Source organism: Ixodes scapularis, unplaced genomic scaffold (assembly GCF_016920785.2).
Source record: "Ixodes scapularis isolate PalLabHiFi unplaced genomic scaffold, ASM1692078v2 PGA_scaffold2__306_contigs__length_199485367, whole genome shotgun sequence".
NCBI classification, from domain to species: Eukaryota; Metazoa; Arthropoda; class Arachnida; order Ixodida; family Ixodidae; genus Ixodes; species Ixodes scapularis.
Window position 1 is genome coordinate 160,826,508 of NW_024609857.1, and position 16,134 is coordinate 160,842,641.

At 48.5% G+C, this 16,134-nt stretch overlaps 1 protein-coding gene across 1 annotated transcript; it reads right to left on the minus strand.

The window, feature by feature from the left end:
* Window positions 1-2,841: 2,841 nt before the first annotated feature.
* On the minus strand, window positions 2,842-4,447 carry LOC115323524 (prostaglandin reductase 3). Its single transcript, XM_029983930.4, has one exon. It carries the CDS (start codon window positions 4,405-4,407, stop codon window positions 3,361-3,363), a length of 1,047 nt encoding a protein of 348 aa, XP_029839790.2. The 5' UTR covers window positions 4,408-4,447; the 3' UTR covers window positions 2,842-3,360.
* Window positions 4,448-16,134: the final 11,687 nt, after the last annotated feature.

Sequence of the window (16,134 nt, forward strand, 5' to 3'; positions counted from 1 at the left end):
ATACAATAGACGATCTTTCACTGTCAGGGGTACGCTCGCGTGTTCGAATTCGTCGAGAAATACACTATAGGTTCTTTACCCAGGTGGTCTTTAGAAAATTTTCAGAATTTTAGAATTACAGGGAGTCAGTGGCGTACCAACTTGTTTTTGAGTGGGTGTGTGGGGGGGGGGGGTGCAAACCAGGCTCCCCACCCCCAGGACCGGGGGGCGGTGCCCTTGGTATCCCTAGGGCACCGCCGGCCAGTATTTGCCCTGCCCAGCCGCGGCTGTTTCAGGGAGGACAAAACACATGTCCTGCCCCTCCACCCTGAGAACTGGGGGGGCAAGCGCCCCCCTTGCCCCCCCCCCCTTCCCCCCCCCCCCCCCCCTTCGGTTGCGGTACGCCCATGCGAGCCGCACTTCAACACGCGAAGAGCCGCAGGCGGCTCGCGAACCGCAGCTTGGCCACTTTTGTGCTATACCCTCTGTAACGGGCGGCAGCTTGCGCCGCCTAGCCTAACATTTTATCATCCCTTTTTTTCTTTTTTATTTAATTTGTATAAATTTTGTTATAACACAACCCCCCCCCCCCTTTTAAAGTGATTCCATTGCTTATTTTTATCTGTTTTTTTAACCCTCCCTAGATCTTTTCCACCAATCTGCCAATCTCCTCTTGTAGTTACCGCAATTCTTTCCCTATCCATTCGTCCATCCATGTCTGGATGGACGAATGGATAGGGAACCTGCGTAGCGGATGCGCCTGTCCCTAACACGTGACCTGCGAGAGACAGCGGGGAAAAGAGCGGGAGTTCACCGCCGACCCCCCCCCCCCCCCCCCCCCCTCCAGTCAAGCATGTGCGCGCCCGCTGGCTGGGAGCAGACCCTACTGGAACCAAGGGGAAAGGATCGGATCCACCCATCACCGTGCAGTTCCAGTGCGTTGCGTCTCACTGGATCCGACTGGCTACACCCAGAACCACGCGGTACCAGATCGGATCCGCGCGGATGTAAACTGTCCACAAGTTTGGAGCCGCGTGGATCCGAACTGGAACCGCTCCGATCTGACATTCTCGTACGGGATCTTAAAACTATGCCAAAAATTTTATTTAGCACGCGCGCAGCCCGATTATGCTGACCCGCGTGTAAAAATAGAGTGTGACTACGATTCACCAAGCTCATCCCAGTCAAATTATACGATCTAGAAATGTTACCTTCGACCCGCGGGCATCGCCTCCGAGGAAACGACCTGGAGCCGCATCATCGATCCAGTGGATCCGCCGATATGTGGTCCTAGATGCCGCTTCGTGGACCCAGATGCCGCCGTTTCAGAGGCAAAATCTGCAACCTTCTATTTACAGGAGCTTCTTGCCCGCATGCGCAGAACCGAAACGGCATACGTTTGCTCGAAGCTAACGTCCGTTTTCGAGTAATGTCCTGCTAAAAGGCACGACGGGTTTGCTCACTCTGGGGAACTTCTTTACAAGAAGCACATTGCAGTAGGGTACACCTTAGGAGGCTATATAATTCGAAAGAAAATACAAGACATCCATCGACGAACACTTGTTATCCCGACCATCTGACGATCCTTTGCGTTATGTCACGTCACGCAGCGGCTACGGATGTCAGCCACTGACACTGCATGGAGAAATTGAATGCAGTTTCGTACACACGCTGATTAAAGGCTTTATTTTTAGGGCATCATATATCAAATTAAAAATGATGTTTGATGAATGCTCCCTCGGCTTGGCGAGCGCGAAAACTCGAATAATTCCAGTTTCGACCGAACAATTCCTTTAAAGGCGAAGCTTAAGCCTCCTCCAACATTTTTTACCCCTTTCGGCTAGCACTGAATTGGGCCAACTAATATTGCCGCAGGCTGCACAGCAAGGGACACTGTTAGAAGAAACACGACGTCGGCGCTTTCGGATTTGACTTTAAAAAGATATTGGTGGGAATCAGATTTCATACTATTTTAGGTTAGTGTCCAAAACAAGGATATGCAACCTAGTAGCTCTGATGGCAACCCTTTGGTTCTACGAGAAAAAAAAAAAGACAAAAACAAAAAACATTGTTGGTCGCTCCTTGGAGCCAACAGCGTCGCATAGTGTACGCGTAGACCCTTTGCATTGCTTCCGCTTTTAAATGCTTTTAGAAGTAAATGAACCAGAGAGTAAATTTTAAAAAAAAGTCTGCGCTGCGGCATTGGGCGTTACGTGCGCTATGCTCAGTGCAACAACGCAGGCTGTGTTTCTTTAGGTCTAAACATACATTCAGCCTCGCCATTCGCCGACCTCCTTCCATAGATAGACTGTAGCTCTCTCAAGTTGTTTGCTGGAAAGTAGACGCTCCAGACTGTTTAGACGGCATTATAATACAGAGATTAGAGTGGAGGGGGTGAGGGGGGTCGCCGGACCGCGTTCGGGTATCTAAGAGGTCGCGCGCCTGAGAAGTTTCCGCACCTCTGTTATAAGAAATAAAATCAAGAAACAGATCGCAGATTAAACAGGAAACAGCTTGTAGCTAGCATTTCTACAGCAACAAAAGTACTCGTATTATATAAAGCACAAAAAAAAACACTGGCATTTTCATTTTACGAACACCTTTCTCTATATTACCAATGCTACCTCTGACCTATACGAACAAATACACTCGCAAATAACATTTAGTATGCACAAACTTTCAACAAGTTTTCATTCAATGCGAATTACAGAGAAGAAAAATTATGGACTCAGCAAGCACTCCTAAGGGCGGATAAACCCTTACTTCACAAACGCGATTAGAGGCTTATAAGTGGAGAAAACAGAAAAGGTGAGTATTTCTTAGATAATCCGCCTCCCCCCCACATATACACACGCGCACACACACACACACATACACACACACAAAATAACGAAGAAAAAGTTTATTTATTCTGCTCAATATATGTACAAAAATATATCAGACTTCACTAGGTCGCCAAACCTACCGTAGTTCGTTTCAGATGTACTCGAATAGAATAGAAATATACGAGCAAATAATATAAACTGGGAATAATGAAGGGCTGATAAACTAAGTAGAATAATATCCCTTTCGTCACTTGAAGAACATCTTTAAAAAGCAATGTGACACGACAATTGAAAAAAAAAAATATTGCACGAACAATATTGAGAGACATTGACCATAAAATAAAAAATAATATTGACAGACTTGATTTACATCACTCATTTTGAACACTCATGAATTCCACGTAAATATATTAATCCGTCGTCACAAATTTAGTGTCAATTTTGTATATAGAAGACAATATAATTTTTAACATACGACGAGAGTACTGAAGTTGAGCCTTGAAGGATCACCACCTCGAAAATGACGGACTTGTTTTCTTTTCGAGGCAATAAAAAGCTAGGTGGCTTCGTCCATCTTCACAACCACCTTGCCGACACTCTTACCGGAGTGAAGGTACTCGACGCCCCGAACGCAACCGTCGACTCCCTTCAACTCGCCACCTTCTGCGTTGAGTCCGAAGTCCACTCTGGGCACGATGGAGCCATCATGCATCATCTTGTTCAGCTTGACCATATACTCTGGAATCAGGTGATGGTAATGCGAGAGGTGAAATCCGCTCACGCTGGCAGAACGGTTTAGCAGCATAGAAGGCAGGTTTCTGAGGTGCACATGCGGGAAGGCCTTGTCGCCACTCTGGTACCCCGAAATGGTGCCCACCACCACTAGCCTTCCCCTGTTGCTCAGCCTGTCCAGGAGGAGCTCGAACGTCTTGCCTCCGATGGTCTCCCAGACGACGTCCAGACCCTCCGGGTAGGCCTCCTTTAGTTCAGCACCTAGGTCGTGCTTCTTGTAATTGATGACCTTGTCGCAACCGATGGTCTTGAGGTACTCCTCCTTGACCGACGAGGAGCACGTGCCGATGACATGGCATTTTCTTGCCTTGGCCCACTGCACGGCAAGGTGTCCCAGCCCACCGGCTGCTGCGGTTATCAGAACGGTTTCGCCCTCTTTTATTCTTCCCTGCTCGTCCAAGCCAATCGCAGCCGTCAGTCCGCTGATGAGAAGTGGTATCACCTCCGGCACAGCTCGCGGAATCGGAAACACCTTCGAGGCTAGGACGCGTTGGTACTCGGAGTAAGCTCCCAGTCCGGGGACGTTGATTGTGGCCACCGCGCTGCCGACGCTGAGGTGCTTGACGTCGTCGCCGACGGCGACCACTTCGCCCACAGACTCGAAGCCGACGTCGAACGGCGGAGTCGCTGGCCCGTACCTTGCCACAGTGGCGTTTACGTCCGTAGCGTTGACGCCTACGTACTTGGTTTTCAGAAAGATTTCGTTGCGGTCCAGTTTTGCTGTGGGTTCTGTGACGACGGACACGGCTTCTCTGAAGTTGGAGGTTAGCTTGACACAAACCAGCTTCTTGTACTCTTTCGGGAGGTTCATTACGAGTCTTGATGCTTTCACTGCGCGTCGACAAGATGACTTTACCCCCTCTGAAAGACGACTGGTTGGGTTGGACCTGATCCGGCGGCACAGAGCTCGGAAGCAGATGTGAATGATTAGAGCGGAGGTGTAGCCGGAGATCAAAATAGAAGCAGCGCGGTGGCAGCTTCACAGGAAATTGTAACGATAGCAAGCGTTGGAAGTAGAAAGCGAAATAAAACGAAGCTAGTATTCCTTGGCGTACGCGGGATTTCAGCTTGAAGGGTGCCGGTCGCCAAACTTACAATAACAATAAAAGAAAGAATAAAAACGTAACAAAAACGCAAAAAAAAACTTTAAAAGCTATGTTTTTTTTGTTTTTAGAATTTTAGTTTGGCATAGAGTAAAAAGAATACCGAAATACGGCAAGCAAGAAGCGTGAACATCACACGTTTTTTAAGCTGTGACTAACTATTGCTCGTGTTATTTACCGAATTAGTAATTTTAGTAAAATAATGTTGTTTTTAAGCTGGACTTAGAATGTTAGGGGATGCATTTTAAGTTTACTTGCGTGATTTATCTTCCAAACGCATATGCAAAGAGTCAAGCCTGAGTCTTCCCCATTCCTAAACAGGGAAAACCTTATACACTAGTTCTTATACCTAACAGAAATCTTTATATATCCTACAGCGTGGTCCGTCCTTTCCCTGGTTCTTATACACATATAGAGAATACAGTTTTTTTTTAAGCTTAACTCATTTGTTTAAAAAAGGCATAAAAGCTACACTTATGCGGTTTATGCAGATAAAATAGGGAGCTAATCCTAACGATAAGTGGCCCAATGAAGTAAAATCTGTTAATTCCCTTTTTAATTAGTCATAAGAGACATACGCTTCAAATGAGAAACTTGCTGAGCGTAATCGAAAACCACGAAATCAGTAATTTTTAGAAAGACCGAGCGCGTGGGAGGTGTAGTAGTGCCCTAAAGGTACCACGATAGTGCAGCAGGTACGAGGCTGGGGCTATGATAACAGACGGAAAAATCGCGCGGGCGCGTTATCGCAGGGGTAGTCTCGTTCCCGCTGCACAGGTGGTAACGTTAGCACACTACTGCACTCCTAACGCGCTCAAAGTCTTTCTAAATATGACTGATCTAGTTGTTTTCAATGACGCTCAGCAAGTTTCTAATTGTAACCATATGTCCATTATCACTAATCAAAAAGTTAACAAATATTACTTCATTAGCCGACTGATCATTACGATTAGCACCCTATACTATGTCCCCTTGGCCGTATTGGGGAAGAGGACAGACCGTGACGCCCCAAGCGGGAAACTTTACAACTACATGGATGGGGACAACAAATACAATGACTCAGCGCTCGGCCGACATAGCCGAACGTGGCGTCAGCGTTCGGCTGGAGTTCGTGTTCTCCGGTGAGGGGGAGGAGGGGCCCTTTTGTTTCCACTACGGCCTGCATGAACAATGCAGCTGCACTCTGCCCAGCTCAGCACAAAAGCCGAAGTAGGTCAAGCTCGCATTCTCTGAGGATAGATCCGGCACGTAACGTCGCTTCGTCGATTGTTAGTATTTTTTATATTAAACTGTGCCCCGCGCTCTATTGTAGAAGATGACATGGACATGCCTATAAGGCCTGTCGGCATGTGCACAGGCCTTGTGTTGAGTAAACACCGAGCGTGGGGAAAACAAACGGGTCAGAGCGCCCCCTATTGGGCAGGAGATCGAACTATAGGGGGCGCTCTGACCCTTATACCATTTTATCCCGATCGAGCGACCGCCCACTTCGAAATACTACAGCCCCCCCTCCCCTTTGTAGTGTTTCCATCTTATCTCTTCACCGTGGGTGGGTGTTTATTCGTAATTTCACCCCACGTTGGATACTTTAGAAAGAAGCTTACATCCCCTAATAATAAACAAAAAGATAATCTGAACGTAAGAAGCATAAAAAGTTTTCTTATTTGCAAGGCTTATTAAAGGCACATCATCACGCAGTGCCGTTTGACTACTCATAGAGTGCCTTCATACACACGCGCGCCTTTGCTTGAGTGGTGACATCTCAGCCATTTTTCCGCTCAATTGTTTTTTATGCCTTTTGAAGTGCGCGCAATCCGGTGTCACTCAGCTCGAGCGCGTAGCTTTGGCTAATGCATAGACGCCATTTTACCGCCCAAGTCATGCACCGAGTGCGCGAGAGCGTCACGCGCTGGCACATTCAGTGCAACAATGGATGTCTTCACCCTGAGACAGACAGACATGCGGGCACCCTAACTACTCAATGCTCTGAGCGCCAAGTTGAAGGGGTAGTGGAACGCTTTTAATGTTAAAAGAATTTGCAGCTTGTATTTTTTACATTTTTATCTAGGCACAAATGACAAGAAACGCGCCCCATCGCCCCAAAAAACTGCTCTTCCGCTGCGTAATCGCAAAAGAAAAAAAAAAACTAAACAAATCGAAGGTCAAAATGCCTGTCAATTCCGACGTCTTCTTTCGAGTGACGTACTCTGAGGGAGCACCTGGAGTCCCGTTGGGTTCTCTTTTCAGATTCCCCAGCAGCTTCCTCCGTGATTGTCGACTTTTCGGCGAGTGCAGCTGAGGTGGGGAGCGATAGGCGCTCGTTCCTGTGTTTCGCGGCGTCGCCGTCCCCTGAAGCATCCCAAGATCTCCACGGTCACCAGTCCAGACGACTGGGACACTCTCCTGGAGGCCTCCTCACAGGAGGTCCAAGAAGCCATGGTCCTATGGGCCGAGGACGCCGCCAATATCCAGGGAATCGAAGCCGCCGTCTGAGAAAGAGGACCGGGGAAGTGACCCCTGGCGGGGCCAGCTGACACCGATCGCCTAACCCTCCGTCTGGGCAAATAAATATTTAACCAGTCAGTCAGTCAGTCGCCGTCGGCATAGCCACGCGCGTTGCATTATGAGACGTCACAGACCTATACACCAATTCAATTCCCCGCTAAATTTAGCTGGGAAATTGACGCCACGTGACCTCAACACCAATTCAGTTCCCCCCTCTAAATTTAGCGGGGAATTGAATTGGTGTTTGTAGTGGACCGTGTTCACGCTTGCGTGAGTGTGCGACGCGGAGAGTATGGACAAAGAGACGACATTTTTGGGCCAGTACAAAAATATATTAAAGCGTTGAACAACTAGAGAATGAGCAAATCCAAAAATTAATTATCGAAAAATCTAACACTTAAAGGGTAATTAAAAAAGAGTACATGACAGTGTCCGTGAAGCGGGTCTGAATTCTGGTCATGGTTGACACTCCGAAGTCTTGATGCCAGGTAGATTGGCGCGTTGGGGCCGGGTAGTGGACGACGGGATGGCTTGAAGGGTGTGGCTTGAAGAAGCGGCCGGGCAGCCTCGGAGGCCCGCTGACCAGGCCTGTATTTGTGGACGACGAACTGAAGCCGTGCCAACCACGCCTATCGTTGCAGGTCGGTTGTTTCGTCCATCGGGTCCTGATCGCTTGTCCTGTTCTGTCGCCTCCTGGCTTCCTTCTTCTTTTTCCACCACCGGCCACTCGCGCCGAATTTCCTCCGTGCACACAAACGCACAGTCAACCAGCTACATCAGCATTCTTCCTCGTCGTCATCCTCCTCTTTCTCAATTGAAATCCGAACTCACCACAATTAACCCTCACTTAAGAGCGTTGTTTCGGTCAAACAATGTCTACAACATGACAAAAAAAAAAAAAAAAACTTGTCCACAAATTATATCAGTTTAAACATTTGACAATTGGTCTGTTCAAACTTTTGGTTTCTCCCACACACAAACATATGCAAAGTGATTGATTCAACAACCTTGTCATACGCACGTTAAACTCATAATTTAAAAAAAAGTTTTTTTTGAGCATTGTACACAATGCATCACTACAAAGAATAATAAGAAAGTTGAGATTCGTACTTAACAGGCATGCGACTCATAAAACCGGCGCCCACATTTTCACAGCCCTTGATATATTCGACTGTAAAGTCGTACTCCATGAACGTCAAGCTCCAACGTACGTAGCACACGGCTGTTGATGTGCTTTGCGGAGTTTATGTACTATCGGGGAAAAATGAAATGCGAACAGAGGAGCGCGTGGCTCGCGGTACAGGCTGCGCCGCCTGAAAGTGAGCCTAGGAGCGAGGGTGCGTGGCCTACTTCGACGTGTTCACGCCCCTCCCTCTGCGCCCCCCAAGCTTCAGCAGTGCGCCTCTTAGTGCGCTGAAAGCTATCACCGCTATCTTTGCTGGCTCAGCGAATGCGGTGCAAAGAAGCTCGCCGCACTCGCCGAGCAGGCAAAGATAGCGGTGACAGCTTTCAGCGCACTGAGAGGCGCACTGCCGAAGCTGGGGAAGCGACAATCGCGGGGCGGGAACACATCGAGTAGGCCACGCACCTTCGCCCCTAGGTTCACTTCCAGGCGGCGCAGCCTGTACCGCGAGCGACGCGCTCCTCTGTTCGCATTTCATTTTTCCCCGACAGTAAAGGCTGATGGTCGCTTAGCAGAATGAATGGTTTCCCGTACAAGTACACACGGAAGTTTTTAACTGCCCATACCAGTGCCAGGCCTTCTCGCTCTATCGTCGAGTAGCCGGCTTCACGAGGTAGCAGTTTACGACTTGCGTAAGCTACAGGATGCAGTATTCCATTATGCCGCTGCATGAAACCGCCCCCACGCTTGTAGATAATGCATCCGTACTAAGCACGAAAGATTCAGAAAAGTCTGGTGCCTTTAAGATGGGTCTACTGGACAGTAGTTCTTTCAGTTTCTCAAAATCATGTTGTTCCTTTTTCCCCCAACTCACTTTGTTCGGGGCCCTTTTTCGTGTCAACTCCGTTAGCGGTTGTGAAATTTCAGAGTATTGCGGAACGAAGTCTGTGTAGTAGCCTGTCAGGCCAAGAAACGAGCGGACACCTTTTTTTGTCTCGGGTGGCTTGGCAACTTGAATCTTTTTTAGCGTCTCGATTTGCGGTCGCAGGAGGTTATGTCCAATGATGTGACCGAGGAACTTGACTGATGCATAGGCGACTTATTCGCTCTTTGTTGGCCGTATCGTCAAATCGGCATCTCTCACCCACTGAAAGAACGACTCGAGTGTTTTCAGGTGCCCTTCCCAGCTTTCTCTGGCGATGAGGACGTCAAAATAGTGGTATACGTTTGGCAGGCCTTGGACCATCTTGCTCATGAGTCCGGTAAACACCGCCGGTGTAGTCTTGATGCCAAAAGGCATAAATCGAAACTGGAAAAGTCCCGAAGCCGTAGGGAAAGCTGTCATTTTCTTCGATCCTTCGTGCATCGGCACTTGCCAATAACCTTTCGAAAAGTCGAACTTTGAGAAGTATCGGCTGCTTCCCAACATAGCGAACATCATGTCCACCCTTGGGATGGGTTCATTGTCGGGGACGAGGACCTTGTTCAATCGCCTGAAGTCAATGCACAACCGCGTTCATTCATCCTTTTTTTTTTTTTTTAACACCACTATCGGTGATTGGTACGGCGATTCGGAGGGTTTAATTATGCCCCGCTGTAACATTTGGTGGACTTCCTCCTGCACCGCTTCTTGGATAGCGAACGGTATCGGGTATTGCTGTACTCGAATAGGAATGTCGGTGGTGGTCTTCAGTTTGCACTCTACCAGGCGGGTCTTTCCTGGGACATCTGTGAAACTTTCCTTGCGCGCAGCCATGAGGATAGAGACCTGGGCTTGTTGAGAAGCTGTTATGTCGTTCGAGACTTTCACATCCTGTTGAGTTTCCTTCTTGCGGAATGTCACAGAAGGTATGTCCTCTTCCTCTACCTTCCTAGTTCGCCACGGACTCGCCTTGACGTTGGCAACGCTTGTTTAACGTAAATCGGTGAACATTTACCGATGTTTTCGGTGCGAAGTGCTTCGTTAGAATGGCTAACAGCTCTTCAAAAGGTACAAAAGGTACTTCAAAAGGTTCGGAGAGCATAGTGATTGAAGCAAGGCGTATGTGTAAGGCCCACACACGCTGCAGAAAGCGGCCAGCTTCACTACGTTGTCCATGATCTCGTTCGCCAAAAGGAAGAACCCGAGTCGCTCAACGTGCTGCGGCCAAAACTCCGGTTTCGATGTGTCGAACTCCTACCACACGTCCAAGCGCTGGTCCTGGTCCGTTCTCTTTCGTTGCCATGCTCCTTGCCGTTGTTTAGCCTCGTCGCCAAATGTTATGTATGGATGCCAACGCTACATCACAACAAACTCACGTATTTAATAAGGCAGAAAAGATAGGATAGACTCGAACCGCAGCATGCTCCAGAGTCCCCGCTCGTGCTGCTCTCTGGTCCGCGTGGCAGGCTCGCGTATCGTCGTCTTCCTGCTCACGCGGTGATTCCCGCGACACTACATGGAAACCCTCAACCGTGAAGTACAAAGATGACACTAACGTGTGCCAGATTCCACACCTGATGACCATCTTTGGGTGCCAGAGGGTGCTTATCTCCGGTCGGCCTCCTTCGTGCCTACGATGCCATCGAGTGGGCCACATCCGCCGCCATTGCCGGACTCCCTGGTGTGTGAAATGCCGACGGTACGGGCATAAACCGGAGGACTGTGTCATGACCTATGCCAATCTTGGGTAGTAACGCGTTACTAGTAACGCGTTACTGTAATTTTGTTACTTTTTTAGTAACTTGTAACTGTAACGAGTTACTTTTTAAAAATGTAACTTGTAACTGTAGTTTTATTACTTTCTCTGAGGTAACGATGAAAGTAACGACGTTACGTTTGTCGGTACTTTCCAGTTTTTTTTATAAATAATATATCATTGAACGAATACAATCTAGCTATTCCTTGCACTTTCCAAATTGTCTTTTCCGACATTTCGAGTGTCAAGTTGGCCTTGCTCAAACTTGTGAATACGTTCGTTCTCGCGAGTCACGACCCGAATATAGCCGCGTGTAGATTTCATGAAAAAAAAAAAGATCAAGTTATCTTTACGGACGCGCTTGTACTTTGTGACTGTACACTTACATCTTAGTATCTTGAAGTACTATGTATGTTGCGATTGTTATTTTTTCTGCGCAAACGCTTCTTAATTGGGTTAATACAACGTGAATCTCCAATACACGGGGAGGGCACTCCGCATGTTTCGTATTTTGATTAGTGCCACTACTACGCAATGCGCATGTTTCGTATTTTGATTTGCGCCACTACTCCGGCGTGGTGCTAACAGTCGAGGCAAAATGTACTGCTTTTTGCGCGGGCTTTCTTTCTGGCTTGCCGGGTACGAACTGAAATATGTCTAGGGACTCTATGAACCTAGCGCAACCGTCAAAGAGCTACCAATGTGCTAGTGCTATCAAGGATATGGCATTTGTGTTGGGTCCGCGATTGCCGCCGTGCAATTCCTTCAAGCGCCAGTTGAGCGCCTGTTCAGCAAGGGCTGGAACGTGTTCGCCATCAAACAAAAAGAAACTTTCAGGCGCTAATTTCAAAAAGCAACGGCTTTTCGAAATTTAACTTTTAATACTGCGACACAAAGTTCTACTAATCACAGGTATTTTATGCGACCTACCACACTTCGCGACATTTTATACCGTGAAAATGGATCAGTTTGAACTTTAGAATTTTACTTAAACACGAAGAAAGGATAGGAAAAGACAACATAGTTCTAAATTTCAAGCTGATCTATTTACGGGTATGTACCAACAAGATCAACTCTTTACTGTTGAACTTGAACATTTGGATTCAGGTAAAATATATGTGACTGGTAAACAAAGAGATGTTGAGTTGTATGAACACGACGTTATGTACGTTAATGTAGATTTTTTTTTTTTTTACTGTTGAGTCGATAACTGAATTTCATAATTTTGGTCCCTGAAAATGAAAGTGAGTTCCACGGACGATAGAGAAAACGATAAAGTTAATCCATTCATAGTCCCCCTGAAACGTAGGGAAAAAAAAAACGGACAGAACAAGGAAGTCTCTAACACATCTTGAAATTTATTTAACAACCATGTATATATTTAACAACCAGCATTGGGAAATACCTTAAGTACATTGTACCTAAAGTACTACTTCAAGTAAGTTTAAGAAACTTGTACTTTACTTGAAATACATGCTCTGGGTATATACTAGCAAAGTACAATTTTCTACCTCAAATTAAATTCTCCAAATTCGGTTTTGTTAAATTTGTATCTCGAAATAATGCTTTGTCAACTCCGAAGAAATACTGGGAGGAATATTCTACTCTCACCAGAAACGTGAGTACGACGCATCGCTTCGATTGTTCTGGGGGCGGCTTTACCGTAGCTTTTTGAACTCTCGCTACTTCTCGGTCGGTCAGCGCAAGCGAGGAGGCTTAAGATATTAGGAGACCAGAATTAATCATAATGTAGCACCTGAAACTGTGGTGCGGAATAATTAAACTTTCAAGTCGAAGGAAACGACAACAAAGGAGAAGGTCAGAATATTTTGAGACATTCTCTTTTCTCTTTTCCTTCTACTTGAAAGTTCCTTAATTGTTTCGCACCCCAATATCAGGTGTTACATTATGACTAATTATCACCAGCTCACTTTCACACTCACTGTTTCTTTTTTTGTTTTTCAAATAAAGAGAGGACACTCCTCTCTGGGAGGATTGCTTGCGGAAGCTACGGGGCTGACGTCATGCTCTGCTAGTACATTTAACCCCCTTGGGTGCAACAATCCAGTGCAAGCGCCGCCAAATTCAGAAGAGAGGCTTCTGAATTTGGCTCCATCCCTGAAAATAACAACTCTGTAGCCACTTGACTTTATCAAATATTCGCCGCTGTTTTTGAAAATAGGTCATGACCCGTGATTACCACTGGGCAATGCATACCAGTTCAAAATCACTGTATAGGGAAATTAAAGAGAATCATGTAAAATTGTGTTAAAGTACTTGTACTTTACTTTTAAGGCTGAGGTCCCACGGCACCCATCTTGAACAAGGCGTTAGTTCAACCAATAGGTGGCGACACGCACCCGTGGGCAGTGGCGTAGTAATGTGGGGGGCCGGGGGGCCGTGGGCCCCGGGTACCAGGAGTCTCAGTCACGAGGGGGGGTGCCACTTATGGCGGCAATCCCCCCCCCCCCCCCCCCCCCCCCCGGCTTGACTGGTTCGTAAGTGGCAAAGAATGTGTAGACGCATGAGGTCACCACTCTTCCATCACGAACGTGTCTGGTGCAGAGTCGCAAAACTGGCTTGGCTCGCGCAAAGTCATCGCGCACCGGCGGAAAAAACAAGCGCGAAAAGTGCGGGAGCACTCGAGAAAGAGCTGTGCCCGGGCACGCCGAGCCAACGCCACCTAGTCTACGCCAAACCCAGCGCAACACGACGCTGGCTTGCGCCGACCACGGCCGGACTGCGCCGAGACAGCAAGAGAAGGCGCCAGACGAAGAAGAAAGAAATCACACGAAGGTCTTACACGAAGAGCAGCAGACGCTGCCCTGACGCTAACAGAGCAAACCAAAAGGGCGATGTTTGAATGTCTCGACCGTTTTCACGAAGAGCTGGACACCCGCCCAAAGGCTATGGAGAAAGTGACGTCGGTTTTCTGCGTCATTGAGCCTGCTTCTATAGTAATTGAGACCGAGGAAACGCTTCGGACATTGACACCAAGCCTCACTGAAGTTTATGACGAGTTCACCGGTCATGATGACGAAATCGTTATGGAGATCATCCGACTGCGAAGGCACCTGAAAGCCGCTGGGAGTCATCCTAATGAGTCAAAAACTTGGAATGCAAAGCAGTTTCTAGAATTTATTGCCAAATGGAGCTTTTTCGAGACCCTTCCAAACCTGACTGTTATATTTCGCTTGTTCCTCACCGTTTGTGTTTCAGTTGCCTCACGCGAAAGGAACTTTTCCAAGCTAAAGCTAATCAAAACGTCTCTGCGCTCCACCATGAGCGATGAAAGGCTCTCAAACCTGTCGATACTGTCCATAGAAAAAGAATGTGTCAAAAACATAAATTTTACAACAGTAATCAATAACTTTGCAGAAGCCAAGTGTCGGCGAACGAACTTATGAAGAAATTGAACGTTCAGCTTTCATGACACAAATGCTCAATATAAAAAAAAACTCCATGTGTCCTTATTATGTGTACATAGTTAAAAAAAAAACAGTTTGGCTGGCTAACCCTGTATTTATTATTTCATTCTCGCTGCATGACCTCGCGTAGTGGTTATGGCTTTTAGCTTTGCGGTCTCGGGGAGTGGGGTGGGGGGGTGACAAAAGACCTAAGGGCCCCGGGTGCCAGATGGTCTAGCTACGCCACTGCCCGTGGGGTGGCCGAAACATTGGTTCACGGTGGGATGGCTCGAGCACCATCACGTTCCCCTCGTGGCCTTGCTCGCGCCACTGCCAGCTGTGCCAATACCACCTATACTCCGTTTCATACTTAGCATGCAACGCTGTCAAAGCGCCTGGCGCGAGCGCGTGGCTTTGCCTATGGTTTCGTTTGCGCGCGCACGCGTGCAAACGATCAACGAGATCAAGCCTTATGCTCGCGCCAGTAGCTTTGTGGTGATCATATCACGCCACGCGCGGACATGCCTGCCCGACGAACCTGGCCTAGCCTGCCAACCGGATATGTCCCCCCTTTTCCCGCGCGGGAGAATTCCCCTCGCCCGCGGACCGCGGTGACTGAGGAATGTGGGGAGCGGGGGAGAAGACGGGGAAAGGAGGTGAGGCCGAGGAGGAAGACCTGCCCGGAAACGGGCACTTGGAAATAAAAAGATCAGTTGAGTTTGGGACGCCTATGGTATCACTTCTCCCAGGCTGCGTCCCAACATTGGTGACCCGCGACGCTCAATCGCACAATGAATGATCAACTCAGCTCCGACGTCCCGATGGTTGCCGCCGTCGACGTCAAGTTGCCCCCATTTTGGACCGCGGACCCCGAGCTATGGTTCCTCCAGGTGGAGTCACAGTTCGCCGCAAGGCGCATCACCGCGGACCTCACAAAGTACCACCACGTGGTGAGCAGCCTGCCGCCCGCAACGGCGAGCGAGATCCGCGACCTGCTATTCTCCCCACCGGCGGAGGATGCGTACAGCACGCTGAAGCGGACGCTCATTCGCCGGGTATCGCCCTCGGAACCGCAGCGGTTGCAGCAACTTCTTCGCGAAGCTGATCTCGGGGACCGAACGCCCAGTCAACTGCTACGCCACATGCAACAACTGCTCGGCAGCACGGCGGCCGGTCTCGACAGTCTCCTGCTTCGGGAGATTTTCCTTCAACGGCTTCCATCAAACGTCCGCATGGTGCTCACCTCCACCTCAGATGGCGGCGCTCACACAGCACGTGAGCTACGTCAGATGTCATACATTTCTGAATTTACAACAGATATTCGCCACGTCAAGGGAGTCGACAACGCCGTCGCAGATGCACTCTCGCGCAGCCCAGTCAGCGCTCTCTGCTCCCTTGCCGGGATCGATCACGGAAAGCTGGCGGCGGCTCAGCGCGGTGATGCAGAATTAAACCGCCTACAAACGACAACAACCTCACTGACACTGCAGTGGTTACCTCTCACGGCAGCCCAGGAGAAGGTGTGCTGTGACACCTCTACAGGTAGCCCCCGCCCATTTGTTCCCTCTGGTCTTCGCCGCGAGATCTTCGCATCACTGCACAGGCTGTCCCACCCTGGAATTCGAGCAACCCAGAAGTTGGTCACGTCCCGTTTCATCTGGCCCGGCATCAACCGCGATGTGCGCCAGTGGACACGTGAGTGCCTTTCGTGTCAGCGTTCGA